This window comes from Penaeus chinensis, chromosome 10, assembly GCF_019202785.1.
Source record: "Penaeus chinensis breed Huanghai No. 1 chromosome 10, ASM1920278v2, whole genome shotgun sequence".
In the NCBI taxonomy this organism is placed as follows: Eukaryota; Metazoa; Arthropoda; class Malacostraca; order Decapoda; family Penaeidae; genus Penaeus; species Penaeus chinensis.
Window position 1 is genome coordinate 9660792 of NC_061828.1, and position 18025 is coordinate 9678816.

At 38.7% G+C, this 18025-nt stretch overlaps 3 protein-coding genes across 3 annotated transcripts; 2 read left to right on the top strand and 1 right to left on the bottom strand.

Annotated features, from left to right (window-relative positions):
* The first annotated feature begins 3365 nt into the window (after positions 1–3365).
* LOC125029840 (transcription factor Sp5-like) lies at positions 3366–5488 on the top strand. Its single transcript, XM_047620016.1, has 3 exons — positions 3366–3434; positions 3581–4493; positions 5421–5488. Exons 1-3 carry the CDS (start codon positions 3366–3368, stop codon positions 5486–5488), a joined length of 1050 nt encoding a protein of 349 aa, XP_047475972.1.
* Positions 5489–9002: 3514 nt separating this feature from the next.
* On the top strand, positions 9003–14445 carry LOC125029841 (transcription factor Sp5-like). Its single transcript, XM_047620017.1, has 4 exons — positions 9003–9071; positions 9218–10109; positions 12145–12359; positions 14416–14445. Exons 1-4 carry the CDS (start codon positions 9003–9005, stop codon positions 14443–14445), a joined length of 1206 nt encoding a protein of 401 aa, XP_047475973.1.
* Positions 14446–14485: 40 nt separating this feature from the next.
* LOC125029842 (transcription factor Sp5-like) lies at positions 14486–17102 on the bottom strand. The gene is made up of 2 exons (XM_047620019.1): positions 17035–17102; positions 14486–15572 (listed from the first exon to the last, which is right to left on the bottom strand). Exons 1-2 carry the CDS (start codon positions 17100–17102, stop codon positions 14486–14488), a joined length of 1155 nt encoding a protein of 384 aa, XP_047475975.1.
* Positions 17103–18025: the final 923 nt, after the last annotated feature.

Below are 18025 nucleotides of genomic sequence, written 5' to 3' on the forward strand. Positions count from 1 at the left end.
TAATACTTGTTTTGACAAATTTTAACAAATTAAATGACAAAACAAGAGAGGAGAGGAAAGAGGAGTAGAAAGAACTGACTTAGGTTTTTCATTACATTTCTGTTTGTACTTTGATAAGTAAAGTAGCCTTTCAGTATTGTGTGGAATTCTTAGCGGACTGCGTGAAGGTCGAGGAATCTTAAACTGCCAGTCGCTATTACTGATCATGGCGGAAGGTAAGCGAATATTTAAGAAGGCTTGACATTCTATATGATTCTTTTTCAGTGAGCACCATTGCATCATTTCAATATTTCACTAACGCTGGACACACTCAGCTTCTCATTCTGGACTTATAAAGGTCCTTGATTTGAATACATTCATATATTCTAGGGTACAATAAGAGGAGTTTAAAAGTAAACAAATCACTATCTGTGCCTTTGCCTCAGTCATTGAAAAATTAGTTCCGGGTCATAAATCAGATTACAATGAAGAAGGAACAGGTTATGATGAGGTCATAATCGAGTTAAACCTCTTTGTTGCTCGCCGCGCTCCGCCCTCGGCCCCTCCTGCCCTGGGCCCCAACACCCGCTCCTATTTTCCTATAAATTTTCAAGGGCAAGGGACGGGCTTCGGCTAACATGAAAGTGACGTGTCTTCGGCTTACGTGGTAGACATGACCTTCCTTTGATATAACAGTTTAGTTTAGTTTAGTCCTTTATTTACCACCCTGGCTAACTGCACAGGCGTGGGCAAGCTGTGGTACAAGTAATGCATGGTCATAACATTACATAGTGGTATTACATTTGAATTTTAGCCTATAACATTGCTATGAGTACTTTATCAGTTTAAGGAAAGGAACAATTGCACAGTCCTTTATCCACTCATCTGCCACGCCGGCATATAGCTTGGGCGTGGGAAAGCATTAATACATTTTATATTCGGTTATATGATACTACATTTCAAATTTAGGATACAACATAAGTATATCTTCTAAGACATCAGATGATATGAAGTAGTTACATAGTTCTCCGTATCTCATCCTAGGTGGCCTGAAAGGCTGTATCACATGGCACTCTGAGATATAATGTACAAGTGTTCGGTTATATTCCTTATTACACAGTTTACACTTAGTTTCTTCGACATTACAAACTGTACTGACCTGCCAATACAATCTATATCCAAGCCTGATTCTTGCAGTCACAACATCACACTGTCTTGTTCTTGTTTTATATAAACCATAGATGAATGAATCTTGCCTAAACCGGTCATCGTGCTTTATGCTTCAGCTTTCAGGGCGTTGAGAATTAATCAACTCAGTCAAGTCCTCTCTGAAGGAAGCTTTAATGATGTATAAAATCCTAGAAAGAGGTATCCCAAGATCTATGTCCACACTTTGTCACATGCTGACTTTGCTAGGCGATCAGCATGATCATGCCTAGGGATTCCAACATGCGATGGAATCCACATAAAACGTATATTATGGCCTCGTTCTTTTCCACGATACACGTTTATGATGTCATTTGCAATATTTCCCGCATCTTTGTCTAGAGTGTTCAGAGCCTGGAGAGCACTCTGTGAATCGCAGAAAATGACCCCTGAGCCTTGATTCAATAGAAATTCGGTGGCCATGAGTATTCCTGCCAACTCAGTTTGCATAGTGCTAGCCCAGTCATGAACCCTCCTACAATCCTGGTGCTGCAAAATATTGTTTTTATATACAACAAAAGCGCATCCTGCTCTGCTCCCATACTGCAAGGATCCGTCAGTGTAGCATTCATATGCATTGGAAAGAGTGTCTAGATGCTCATTTATACTTGCAAGTGCATACTGTTTAAGTATAGCAGGGGGGGCACTGTCTTTTTTGGGGGCAGTCGTATAATATACACTTAGGTCCGACATTTTCCACGGTGGTACAGAACGCCCATGTAGGGTCTTAGTTATGGGTATGTTCAGCTGAGCTAAGTGTTTACACGTTACTTGTACCCATGGATTTGAGTATGAATCGGTGTTGTTATTTGAAATGTTAAGGGAATTCCCGTAGATTTGACTCAAGTGTGCAGACTCATGTCGTGGTATTGACTGGGAAGTAAAGACATTTGTCGAGTTGGGAATATGAAAGTTGAGGTTACGAAGAAAAAGGAAAACTACTGAGTCCAAGATATGGCACTTGCGCCTCAGACATTCATCCGCATAATGTTCCTTCTACAAATGGAAAATGAGCACAACCTCCCGCATTGTCAAAACATATTCGCTTGTTAACTTTTATCCTTTATATATTCTTTGTCTAAAGCAAAATGACAAGGAGTTTAGTCTCGGCTACAGAGCAATTGGTTCCGGATCATAAATCACATAAAATCATAATCAAAATAATCATAATCAAGTTCAACCTTTTCGTTGCCTCTCCACGCCCTAAACACGGCCTATTTTCCTGCTCATGGCCTTTCCTCCTGACCATGGCCTCTCCATCCGCCCATGTTGCCTCGACCCATGGATTCCCTCCTACTAATGGCCCTTCCTCCTCCCGACGGTCCTTCCTCCCGCCCATGGCCCCTCTATAAGCCTTCTCAGTGGGAAAATCCGTTCTGGAAACTTCTGCAGAACAAGGTAAAATTCTTATATTTCCTATAAATTTTCCAAGGACAATAGGCGGGCTTTGGCTAACATGAAAGTGACGTGTCTTCGGATTACGTGGTAGAAATGACCTTCATTTCTCTTATTCCTCCCCCCCCCCCCCCCTCTCCGATTTGCCTTCCAACTCATTAAACTTTTTTCTCGGAATACTATTGTTTTCGAATTTCCGTGAACTTTAGATAAAATGAGAATGGTCCACACAATACACACCTTGAATCATAGCTAACTGTATAACATGTCTTGAGAACGACTATGATAATGGAGCTTTGGAAAAGTACCTGCGTTACTTAGTCTTAAGGCAGATACTATCCCAAGTCAAAGTTGTCGAAGAAAGTGCACATATAAAATAAATGTGAAAATTACAGTAATCCTAGGTAAACGAGTAATGCCAGGGTAACCTTATTCGTGAGGTACTTTGTACATGTGCGGTATCATTCTATATATGCACACACGCGCACACACACATATGTGTGTGTACACATAAACATATATGTGTTATAGCGGCCGCCTTGGTTCAGCGGTAACGCGCTCGAATCTGGCACCAAGATTAAACGGAAGTGTATTCTCTCTGGCCAACGATCGCCACATACCAAAACCAAAATCCTTCGAAAGAAGGCACCGTCTTAATCTTGCGAGGGATTCGTGATTTAAACCAAAACCATGTGTTTGTTTTACTTATCTATTATTGTATATTCAGATCCAAATTAGCATACCCAAAGTAAGAATCATCATACACAGAAAAATAATTGGCTACAATGGCAGTACTTGAAAGAGGCCCGAGAGGAGAACCCGCATTCCCAGGACAGGTATATCATTGCTCACAGGTAAGGTCCATCTCATTCTCCTCGCTCCACCTGCTCCTTGCGGAACCAACGGCACTGAGATGTATTCTTGTGGCACAGTTGAGGGAACTGCCATGAATTATTACAACAGTCTTTACACCAGAAATGCATTCACTCCTTACCACCAGGACACTCCCAGCATGACTCTCCCAGGCGTCCGTGGCCATGTTGGCAGCGTTTCGCCGCCTAATTTGTACAGCGGCGTCGGGGAGCTTCCCTACCCGAACCTGCAGCACCACTACGGTGCCTTTGCCAACACTGTTACACCACCCACGCTCTCACCTCCGCCCGAGAAACCCGTCACGCCCACGAGGGAAGCGCACACATCGCCCTGGTGGAGTTCAACTGCTTATAACACGCCCACTTCTCACGCCACTTATGGTTATCCATTCCATCTTTATCAGCAGCACGCCAGTCTCGCTGGACCTTTGGTGTGCCAAAGCAACCCAAGCCTCTTTCCGCATCAAGCGAATACCTTCTCACAAGATAACATCCTTCACCAGCAAAGACGCGTCGCTTCTGCTTTCAACGGGTCTGTCGGTGCTCGGCGTTGTCGACGATGCCGCTGCCCCAATTGCCAGGACGCCTCGCGAAATAGGAAAGGCGCCAAGAAGAAGGAACACATCTGCCATGTCCCGGGATGTGGCAAGCTCTATGCCAAAACGTCTCACCTGAAGGCACATCTGCTTTTACACACCGGAGAGCGACCTTTCGTGTGTCACTGGATGTACTGCGACAAGGCGTTCACTCGCTCCGATGAACTGCAGCGTCACCTCAGAACGCACACGGGCGAAAAACGTTTTCAGTGTGAACAGTGCGGAAAACGTTTCATGCGATCTGATCACTACAACAAACACGTCAAGACTCACGAAAACCGACGCGCCCGCATTGCTCCTGCTTCTCCTGTCGAAGGCGACGACGTCGATGTTGAGTTGTGTGATGATATTGCTAACATTAATAGCATGGAATTTAACTCATTCGCATTGCCAGATTCTCCCGTATCTGAAGCAGATTTGCAGGAGTCTGCTTTGGACGTCGGAGGTGCGATGCGTCATTGATACTTATCCGACGAAGAGAATTTCCTTTGAATCGCTTTGCCAAAGTGAACCTATAAATACCCTGTGAATGCTGTACAGATTACTATAAAATTAGATATTTTGAAATTCAGGTTGTATTGATAATTTACAATTCATCCTCAGCAAATTGGTAGAAAACAGTGTCGGATAACAAGTTAGTAGTGAAATATACAAACACACACTATATATTCATATCTGTATACACAAACGTCTATTTATGTGTTTATGTATATATACATATATATTTGATATATATATATATATATTAAACATACATATACATATATATCTATACATACATATACATATATCTATATATACATATAGATATATAGATATACATACATATACATATATCTATATATACATATAGATATATCTATATATACATATACTTATGTATCTGTATATATATACAGATATATATCTTTATATCTACAGATATATATCTAAATATCTACAGATATATATCTAAATATCTACAGATATATATCTAAATATCTACAGATATATATCTAAATATCTACAGATATATATCTAAATATCTACAGATATATATCTTTATATCTACAGATATATATCTTTATATCTACAGATATATAAATTATCTACAGAAATATATCTAAATATCTACAGATATATATCTATTTATCTACAGATATATATCTAAATATCTACAGAAATATATCTAAATATCTACAGATATATATATATTTATCTACAGATATATATTTATATATGTATATGAATATATATGTATATATATGTATATATATGTATACATATGCGTGTGTGTGTTTATGTAGCATGATTTTTACGAAGCGTTACAAGATAACGCAACAAAGAAAATTGAAGAAGTTTACCCACCGCTCCCCCGTCCTCACTTTAACAGACGGCATTTTGTCTTTGAGTCCTAATAAAGATGTCTTCTTTGGCCTCTTCATGTGTGACCTGAAATGACCTATTGTGAGAGCCACCGATTCACACCTTGTCGCGAACTCGTTCTTGTCGGTCACTTGAACGTTTTACTTGTGACTGACCTCATTCACGCGTGTTGGCGTCATTAATAATAATACAGTTGTAGTTAATACTTGTTTTGACAAATTTTAACAAATGAAATGACAAAACAAGAGAGGAGAGGAAAGAGGAGTAGAAAGAACTGACTTAGGTTTTTCATTACATTTCTGTTTGTACTTTGATAAGTAAAGTAGCCTTTCAGTATTGTGTGGAATTCAAAGCGGACTGCGTGAAGGTCGAGGGATCTTAAACTGCCAGTCGCTATTACTGATCATGGCGGAAGGTAAGCGAATATTTAAGAAGGCTAGACATTCTATATGATTCTTTTTCAGTGATCACCAGTGCATCATTTCAATATTTCACTAACGCTGGACACACTCAGCTTCTCATTCTGGATTTATGAAGGTCTTTGATTTGAATACATTCATATATTCTAGGGTGCAATGTTAGGAGTTTAAAAGTAAACAAGTCACTATCTGTGCTTTTGCCTCAGCCATTGAAAAATTGGTTCCGGGTCATAAATCAAATTACAATGAAGAATGAACAGGTGATGATGAGGTCATAATCGAGTTGAGCCTCTTTGTTGCTCGCCGCGCTCCGCCCTCGGCCCCTCCTGCCCTGGGCCCCAACACCCGCTCCTATTTTCCTATAAATTTTCAAGGGCAAGGGACGGGCTTCGGCTAACATGAAAGTGACGTGTTTTCGGATTACGTGGTAGAAATGACCTACCTTTGATGTAACAGTTTAGTTTAGTTTAGTCCTTTATTTACCACCCTGGCTAACTGCACAGGCGTGGGCAAGCTGTGGTACAAGTAATGCATGGTCATAACATTATATAGTGGTATTATATTTGAATTTTAGCCTATAACATTGCTATGAGTACTTTATCAGTTTAAGGAAAGGAACAATTGCACAGTCCTTTATCCACTCATCTGCCACGCCGGCATATAGCTTGGGCGTGGGAAAGCATTAATACATTTTATATTCGGTTATATGATACTACATTCCAAATTTAGGATACAACACAAGTATATCTTCTAGGGCATCAGATGATATGAAGTAGTTACATAGTTATCCGTACCTCATGTTAGGTGGCCTGAAAGGCTGTATCACATGGCACTCTGAGATATAATTTACAAGCGTTCGGTTATATTCCTTATTACACAGTTTACACTTAGTTTTTTCGACATTACAAACTGTACTGACCTGCCAATACAATCTATATCCAAGCCTGATTCTTGCAGTCACAACATCACACTGTCTTGTTCGTGTTTCATATAAACCATAGATGAATGAATCTTGCCTAAACCGGTCATAGTGCTTTATACTACAGCTTTCAGGGCGTTGAGAATTAATCAACTCAGTCAAGTCCTCTCTGAAGGAAGCTTTAATGATGTATAAAATCCTAGAAAGAGGTATCCCAAGATCTATGTCCACACTTTGTTTGTCACATGCTGACTTTGCTAGGCGATCAGCATGATCATGCCTAGGGATTCCAACATGCGATAGAATTCACACAAAACGTATATTATGGCCTCGTTCTTTTGCACGATACACGTTTATGATGTAATTTGCAATATTTCCCGCATCTTTGTCTAGAGTGTTCAGAGCCTGGAGAGCACTCTGTGAATCGCAGAAAATGACCCCTGAGCCTTGATTCAATAGAAATTCGGTGGCCATGAGTATTCTTGCCAACTCAGTTTGCATAGTGCTAGCCCAGTCATGAACCCTCCTACAATCCTGGTGCTGCAAAATATTGTTTTTATATACAACAAAAGCGCATCCTGCTCTGCTCCCATACTGCAAGGATCCGTCAGTGTAGCATTCATATGCATTGGAAAGAGTGTCTAGATGCTCATTTATACTTGCAAGTGCATACTGTTTAAGTATAGCAGGGGGGCACTGTCTTTTTGGGGGGCAGTCGTATAATATACATTTAGGTCCGATATTTTCCACGGTGGTACAGAAAGCCCATGTAGGGTCTTAGTTATGGGTATGTTCAGCTGAGCTAAAGTGTTTAAACGTTACTTGTACACATGAATTTGAGTATGAATCGGTGTTGTTATTTGAAATGTTAAGGGAATTCCCGTAGATTTGACTCAAGTGTGCAGACTCATGTCATGGTATTGACTGGAAAGTAAAGACATTTGTCGAGTTGTGAATATGAAAGTTGAGGTTACGAAGAAAAAGGAAAACTACTGAGTCCAAGATATGGCACTTGCGCATCAAGAAATTCATCCATATAATGTTCCTTCTACAAATGGATAATGAGCACAACCTCCCGCATTGTCAAAACATATTCGCTTGTTAACTTTTATCCTTTATATATTCTTTGTCTAAAGCAAAATGACAAGGAGTTTAGTCTCGGCTACAGAGCAATTAGTTCCGGATCATAAATCACAGATAATCATAATCAAAATAATCATAATCAAGTTCAACCTTTTTGTTGCCTCTCCACGCCCTAAACACGGCCTATGTTCCTGCTCACGGTCTTTCCTCCTGACCATGGCCTCTCCATCCGCCCATGTTGCCTCGACCCATGGATTCCCTCATACTAATGGCCCCTCCTCCTCCCGACGGTCCTTCCTCCCGCCCATGGCCCCTCTATAAGCCTTCTCAGTGGGAAAATCCGTTCTGGAAACTTCTGCAGAACAAGGTAAAATTCTTATATTTCCTATAAATTTTCCAAGGACAATGGGCGGGCTTCGGCTAACATGAAAGTGACGTGTCTTCGGATTACGTGGTAGAAATGACCTTCCTTTCTCTTATTCCTTCCCCCCCCCCCCTCCCCTCTCCGATATGCTTTCCAACTCATTAAACTTTTTTTCGGAATACTATTGTTTTCGAATTTCCGTGAACTTTAGATAAAATGAGAATGGTCCACACAATACACACCTTAAGTCATAGCTAACTGTATAACATGTCTTGAGAACGACTATGATAATGGAGCTTTGGAAAAGTACCTGCGTTACTTAGTCTTAAGGCAGATACTATCCCAAGTCAAAGTTGTCGAAGAAAGTGCACATATAAAATAAATGTGAAAATTACAGTAATCCTAGGTAAACGAGTAATGCCAGGGTTACCTAAGTCGTGAGGTACTTTGTACATGTGCGGTATCATTCTATATATGCACACACGCGCACACACACATATGTGTGTGTACACATAAACATATATGTGTTATAGCGGCCGCCTTGGTTCAGCGGTAACGCGCTCGAATCTGGCACCGAGATTAAACGGAAGGGTATTCTCTCCGGCCAACGATCGCCACATACCAAAACCAAAATCCTTCGAAAGAAGGCACCGTCTTAATCTTGCGAGGGATTCGTGATTTAAACCAAAACCATGTGTTTGTTTTACTTATCTATTATTGTATATTCAGATCCAAATTAGCATACCCAAAGTAAGAATCATCATACACAGAAAAATAATCGAAAATAAAATACATTTGGCTACAATGGCAGTACCTGAAAGAGGCCCGAGAGGAGAACCCGCATTCCCAGGACAGGTATATCATTGCTCACAGGTAAGGTCCATCTCATTCTCCTCGCTCCACCTGCTCCTTGCGGAACCAACGGCACTGAGATGTATTCTTGTGGCACAGTTGAGGGAACAGCCATGAATTATTACAACAGTCTTTACACCAGAAATGCATTCACTCCTTACCACCAGCACACTCCCAGCATGACTCTCCCAGGCGTCCGTGGCCATGTTGGCAGCGTTTCGCCGCCTAATTTGTACAGCGGCGTCGGGGAGCTTCCCTACCCGAACCTGCAGCACCACTACGGTGCCTTTGCCAACGCTGTTACACCACCCACGCTCTCACCTCCACCCGAGAAACCCGTCACGCCCACGAGGGAAGCGCACACATCGCACTGGTGGAGTTCAACTGCTTATAACACGCCCACTTCTCACGCCACTTATGGTTATCCATTCCATCTTTATCAGCAGCACGCCAGTCTCGCTGGACCTTTGGTGGGCCAAAGCAACCCAAGCCTCACTCCGCATCAAACGAACGCCTTCGCACAGGACAACATTCTTCACCAGCAAAGACGCGTCGCTTCTGCTCTCAACGGGTCTGTTGGTGCTCGGCGTTGTCGACGATGCCGCTGCCCCAATTGCCAGGACGCCTCGCGAAATAGGACAGGCGCCAAGAAGAAGGAACACATCTGCCATGTCCCGGGATGTGGCAAGCTCTATGCCAAGACGTCACACCTGAAGGCACATCTGCTTTTACACACCGGAGAGCGACCTTTTGTGTGTCACTGGATGTACTGCGACAAGGCGTTCACTCGCTCCGATGAACTCCAGCGTCACCTCAGAACGCACACGGGCGAAAAACGTTTCCAGTGTGAACAGTGCGGAAAACGTTTCATGCGATCTGATCACTACAACAACCACATCAAGACACACGAAAACCGACGCGCCCGCATTGTCGAAGGCGACGACGTCGATGTTGAGTTGTGTGATGATATTGCTACTGATGATAGCGTGGACTCATTCGCATTGCCAGATTCTCCCGTATCTGAAGCAGATTTGCAGGAGTCTGATTTGGACGTCGGAGGTGCGATGCGCCATTGATACTTTTCCAACGAAGAGAATTTCCTTTGTATCGCTTTGCCAAAGTGAACCTATAAACACCCTGTGAATGCTGTTCAGATTACAATAAAAATAGATATTTTGAAATTCAGGTTGTATAGATATTTTGAAATTAAGGTTGTATAGATATTTTGAAATTCAGGTTGTATAGATAATTTGCAATTCATCCTCAGCAAATTGGTAGAAAACAGTGTCGGATAACAAGTTAGTAGTGAAATATACAAACACACACTATATATTCATATCTGTATACACAAACGTCTATACATGTGTTCATGTATATATACATATATATTTGATATATATATATATATATATATATATATATTAAACATACATATACATATATATCTATGAAAGATGAAATAATGCAATACCGCATTGATATAGGTGTATAACAATCCTCCCTGATCTGGCCTCGAACCTAGGTCACTCCGGGTATGAGACCGGAGGGCCAGTACTAAACCAACCATACCATGCGACCCACTAAAAGGAGTGTGCACACTCCTTTTAGTGGGTCGTGTGGTATGGTTGGTTTAGTACTGGCCCTCCGGTCTCATACCCGGAGTGACCTAGGTTCGAGGCCAGGTCAGGGAGGATTGTTATACATATATATCTATGCATACATATACATATACATATATCTATATATACATATACTTATGTATCTGTGTATATATACAGATATATATATATGTATCTGTGTATATATACAGATATATATATGTATCTGTGTATATATACAGATATATATATGTATCTGTGTATATATACAGAAATATTTATGTATCTGTGTATATATACAGATATATATATATATATATATATATATATATATATGTGTGTGTGTATCTGTGTATATATACAGATATATATATATATATATATATATATATATATGTGTGTGTATCTGTGTATATATACAGATATATATATATATGTATCTGTGTATATATACAGATATATATATATATATATATATATATATGTATCTGTGTATATATATATATGTATCTGTGTATATATACAGATATATATATGTATCTACAGATATATGTCTAAATATCTACAGATATATATCTAAATATCTACAGATATATATCTAAATATCTACAGATATATATCTAAATATCTACATATATATATCTAAATATCTACATATATATATCTAAATATCTACATATATATCTAAATATCTACAGATATATATCTAAATATCTACAGATATATATCTACAGATATATATCTATATATCTACAGATATATATATCTATATGTATATGAATATATATCTATATGTATATGAATATATATCTATATGTATATGAATATATATCTATATATATATGTATATGTATGTATACATATGCGTGTGTGTGTGTTTATGTAGCATGATTTTTACGAAGCGTTACAAGATGACGCAACAAAGAAAATTGAAAACGTTTACCCACCGCTCTCCCGTCCTCGCATGAACAGACGGCATTTTGTCTTTGAGGCCTAATAAAGATTTCTTCTTTGGCCTCTTCATGTGTGACCTGAAATAACCTATTGTGAGAGCCACCGATTCACACCTTGTCGCGAACTCGTTCTTGTCGGTCACTTGAACGTTTTACTTGTGACTGACCTCATTCACGCGTGTTGGCGTCATTAATAATAATACAGTTGTAGTTAATACTTGTTTTGACAAATTTTAACAAATGAAATGAGAAAACAAGAGAGGAGAGGAAAGAGGAGTAGAAAGTACTGACTTAGGTTTTTCATTACATTTCTGTTTGTACTTTGATAAGTAAAGTAGCGAATATTTAAGAAGGTTTGACATTCTATACGATTCTTTTTCAGTGAGCACCATTGCATCATTTCAATATTTTACTAACGCTGGACACACTCAGCTTCTCATTCTGGATTTATAAAGGTCCTTGATATGAATACATTCATATGCTCTAGGGTGTAATGACTGGTGTTTAAAAGTAAACAAATTACTATCTCTGCCTTTGCCTCAGCCATTGAAAAACTGGTTCCGGGTCATAAATCAAGTAACAATGCAGAAGGAACAGGTGATGAAGAGGTCATAATCGAGTTGAGCCTCTTTGTTGCTCGCCGCGCTCCGTCTTCGGCCCCTCCTGCCCTGGGCCCCAACCCGCCCCTGGCCGCTTCTCCCGCCCCGCTGTACCGCCTTCACAAGGGAAAGCAGCTATTCCGAAAACAGCGATTTGCTGTATCAATTAGAATGAATATCGTTTAAAAAACTCCTTTTCTCCAAGACGTATAAATGATTTTTTTTTTTTTCATTATGATTCACAAGGAGAAAAAATATGTCTGAGTCAGGTAATATGACCAAAACTTATAAATTAAATAATGTACGTCGTAGGCAAGAATAATAGTACAGGTACAAACAAACATATACTACCCAGTGCTTACTAGAAGATACATTTCTGCAAATAATAATGACAGGAGGTTAATGATCGACACGCTATAGCCACCAGCATTTGATTCCAAGTTTAAGGTGTGCTGATAGCGTTATGGGAAGTCCGGGGTGGAGTTAAGTGACTGCCTGGGAGGAGAAATCTGATGAGGGGAGGAGAGGGAGAGGGGAAGGAGGGGGGGGGGGAGGTGGGCGTTTTGTGCTGAGTGGAGGATGCTGAACAGAAATCATCTCATTTCCGGGAATTAGACACTCACATTTGTGTATATGTGTATATATAATGCATGCATATAAATATACATATGCATGCAGACACACATATATACTTATATGTATATGTATATATATACATATATATATACATATATATGTTTATATATATTTATGTGTGTGGCTATGAGGATGTTTATACATAAATACAAACATGGGTACATATACTTATATGTATATATGTATATATATACATATACATATATATGTTTATATATATATATGTGTGTGTGTGTGTCTATGAGGGTGTTTATACATATATACAAACATGGGTACATATACATGTGTATATATACATATATACATATCTATGCATATATATGTATGTATGTATATGAATATGTATATATCTACATATGCATATGTACATATATCTCTGTATGTATGCATACACGCACACACATACATATATATACTTGTACAAATGAATAACCCATCTCTAACTTCCCACGACAGGATATATATATGTATATATTTGTGTGTATATATACGTATATATATATATATATATATATATATATGTATATATACGCTAGTACAGATGTGTGTATATATATATATGTAAATATATACATATATATATGTTTCTACACATGTATATACATATATACATAAACACATACATGCACATACACACAAACATATATATATATATATATATATATATATATATATATATATATATGTAGATATACATATACATGTACATTTATATATACATGTTTATATGTATATATACATATATATATTTGTACATATACACATATTCATGTACATTTATATATGTTTGTACATATATACATATACATTTACATATATATGAATGCATATATATATATATATATATATATATATATATATATATATATATATATATGTGTGTGTGTGTATATATATATATTATATATATATATATATATATATATATATATATATATATATGTACACATATATGTATGCGTATATATATTTATATATATATATATATATATGTACATATATATGTATGTATATATAGATATATGCACGTGTATTTGTTTATATATATGTATATCATCATTGGATCTAACTCCATATATTAGGAATGAATGGCTGCCACTACCTTATGTAAAACGAATAAGATTAACAGCATTTCATAGTTTGGAATTCTTGTCGGGTTGATATTAACAATTTAGTAATATAGTTTTCGCTTCATTATCATTTCCTTCCATGAAAATCTATAATCATTTCCTTTTCATGATTAATACAGTTGTTGGTTTCGTTTCAAGCGTAAAGAATATATAACTGATATTATTTCACTTGATAAATTTCCAGGGCTTACCTACTATTATTTCAATATAAAATACTTTATCAACCAAAACCGTGGTCTCCTAAGGAATAATAAATGTCGTGTATCTGACTTTTCTTTGTCACGTACACACCAAGAATCTGTTCCGTATCTGGTTATCAGTTCTAATAATATATCATTAGAAATTTACAGTTTTTCATGTTATATAAGGATATGGGGGTGTCTAGTAATCATAAGTTTCAAATGTAAAACAAATATTTCAATGTAACATATACTCATCTCATTTCACAGGGTACATTTACAAGGTTCACCTATAAGTAACTCTGATAGATGCTACAGGGACATTTTACAAAGGCTTATTTCATAGAAACTGGCTGTTGCTGTGTATCTGATCATTTCCTATCACATCATTAGGCTCCTGAAAATCCGTTTCAGACACGGGAGAGTCTGGAAGAGTAACGGAAAGAAACTCCTCCATCTCATCATCGCACAGTTCTACATCAACGTCGTCACCTTCGGCAGGACAAGCAGAAGCAACACGGGCACGCCGGTTCTCGTGAGTCTTGACGTGCTTGTTCAGGTGATCAGAACGCATGAAACGTTTTCCACATTCTTCACACTGGAAACGTTTTTCACCAGTGTGTGTTCGCAGATGGCGCTGAAGTTCGTCGGATCGAGTAAAGGCCTTGTTGCAGAAGATCCAGTTGCACGCGAAGGGGCGTTCTCCACTATGTGAGAGCAGATGTGCCTTCAGGTGAGAAGTCTTGCCATAGACCTTGCCACATCCTGGAACATGGCAAATGTGCTCCCTCTTCTTGGTAGCTGAACTGTCTCTTGCAGTGTCCTGGCAATTAGGACAACGGCATCGTCGACAACGCCGAACACTGACCGATGATTGAGTGGAGAGGAGAGCGGCGGCGATGTTGGTTTGTTGGTGAAGAATGGCATCCTGAGTGACGGCGCTCGGAATGGACTGAGGAACAGCTGGCCCATGGCTGTCGTACTGGTGATGGTGAAAGTGGTAATTAAAAGCAGCATGTGACGGCGGAGTAGCATAAGCGGGACTGTTCCACCAGGTGGATGTGTGCGGCTCCTTCGGGGGCGTGACGGGTTTCTCGGCCGGAGGAGAGAGCATGGGCGGTGCGATGCCGTTGGCGAAGGCGTTGTAGTGATGCTGAAGGTACGGGTAGGGAGCACCACCCACGCCGTTATAAGAAGTGGGCGTTGAAATATATCCAAAATGGGCAGAACGAGCGTCGGGTGGCGGTGATAAGGGTAAAGCCTGTTGATGGAAGGAAGGGAAGTTGCTTGTGCTGTTGAAAGCGTTGTTGGCACTCATGGCTGACCAGTGAGGAAGCTGAGACATCCTGACAATGCTGACTGTAGTGCTAGCGATGAGCAGCCAAAAGTGATGCTGACATTTACCTGTGGAAGGTAATATACCTGAACTGCAAAAGTCGACGGCCAATGAGGACGCAAGTTATGACCTCCATCAGAGTTGCCAATTGCATAATTTCCACCAGTATTTCAAATCAAAATACGTCATATCCTATGATTTTATTACTTATTTTAAATAATTTATGATTATATTTTTTCTTGCCATATGTTGAAATATAACTCATTATGTCTTATAATCATTACAATTCCTGTTTCGACTTCCATCTCAGGAAATTGGTTCCGTGCATGATACGGCAAAATTCAGGTGATCGCTTTCAAATTCGCCGCACCCCTCCTAGGCCGGCCCTTGGAATTGAAAGTACTAACACACGCCCATGAAAGGTGTCTACTGAACCATACTAAAAATCAGTTGTTGAGAAAATGTCTCAGTTTGCAATTTTTCTCAAGAATTTGATTGTACAAATATATCCAGGTTCAATTGAAAGTTTACATTTTGATCACAGGCGACCATCACTTAAAAACAAGTTCACGACAAAGTTCACCATAAATCATTATTGAAACAAATGGCGATAATTACCTTGACCTATCCATCACAATAGTATGACATACACATATACAGTGTTCTACACACACGCATACACATACAAGCACACACATACATAAATATGTGTCTGCTTATGTATGCATGTGTGTGTGTGTATATACCTACATATTTATACCTACATACATATGTAGCTAACTACACAAACTCACACATATCATGATTAGGCGTTAAACGGGAAACCGTGTTTCGCTATTGAATATTAACAGCATGTTATACAAAACATTTGCTTTCCTGAACTTTTCTTTCGTGACCTGAACTGACCAATTATGAGGGCCACCGATTCACACCTTGTCGCGAACTCGTTCTTGTCGGTCACTTAAAAAGTTTTTCTTGTGCTTGACCTGATTCTCAAGTGTTTGCTTTGTAAGCGGCGTTGAAGGCTTTTGATCTCAGGTCTAATAAGGTAATAGGTGTATATAGCACTAAGCTCCTTAACACCCGTACTAATCGCTTAATTTAAATAATCCAATATCTTACATACTGACACAAGCAATGACGCTTAGTAAATACAGTGGTGTTACAGCGCGAGTCGACTGCGTAACACCCAATTAGGGAGGACTCAATTAGTATTCTCCATTAAGGTATGCCAATAAATTTTCATTTTATTATTCTTTCATCCTTACGGCTGATTATGAATATGTTGTATACTTCTTCAACAAGAAAGCTTCAGCACCTAAGAAGCTTGGAACTCTCAGCCATTTGGAAATTGGTTCCGGGTCATAAATCACGGAACAATAAGAAAGAAGCAGGTAATGATCAGGTCATAATCGAGTTCCACGCCTTTGCTTCTCGCCGCACCCCGCCCTTATCTCCTCCCCTCCTGGCCCTTTCTCCCACCTTCGGCCCCTCCTCCCTCCTCTGTGCTCTTCTTCCGCCATTTTCCTCTCGCTCCTATCTCTTCCTGTCACCTTCGGAACTTCCTACCGCCCTCAGGCCTCCGACCCTCCGGCCGTAGGCCTTCGCCTGTAGAGAACATCAAGCTACTGTAGTAAAATTATTTTAGGAATTCAATTTCCTATTTTGTCTAAAGGAAAGAAACGATGTATGCATATTTTCACAGACAAAATACCTTTAATGAAAGATATATATATATATATATATATATATATATAGAGAGAGAGAGAGAGAGAGAGAGAGAGAGAGAGAGAGAGAGAGAGAGAGAGAGAGAGAGAGAGAGAGAGAGAGAAGAGAGAGAGAGAGAGAGAGAGAGAGAGAGAGAGATGTGTGTGTGTATATATATATATGTACATATATATATATATATATATATATATATGTATATATATATGTGTGTACATATATATATTTATTTATATATGTACATATACAGTACTTATGTAATACCTCCTTCGGCAACGGTTTTAAATAAATAAGGAATACTTTTCTATGATTAAGTAACACCCAAACTGACTTGACACATACACACACAAATGTGTGTGCTTGTGCATGATAATAGTAATGCAAAAAATAATAATCATAATAATAGTGATAAGAACTACAATAATATGTAATAATCATGACAATGATAATAATCATAATGATAAGAATAATAATGGTAATGATAGTGAAAATACTGGTTATATTAATGATAACAGTAATAATAGCGATGATAATACTGACAATAAATACACACACCTATATATATACATATATATATATATATATATATATATATATATATATATACCTATATATGTGTATATATACACACACCTATATATGTGTATATAAATATATATATATATATATATATATATATATATATACATACACACACTGCCCTTCATCATCGATTCTCTACATTTGAACAGTCACTCAACTTCACCCTGTTTCCTCCCTATTACGTCGCCGGATAAATGATTGGGAATAAATGGATAAAATGAGTCAAAGAAGCTATCC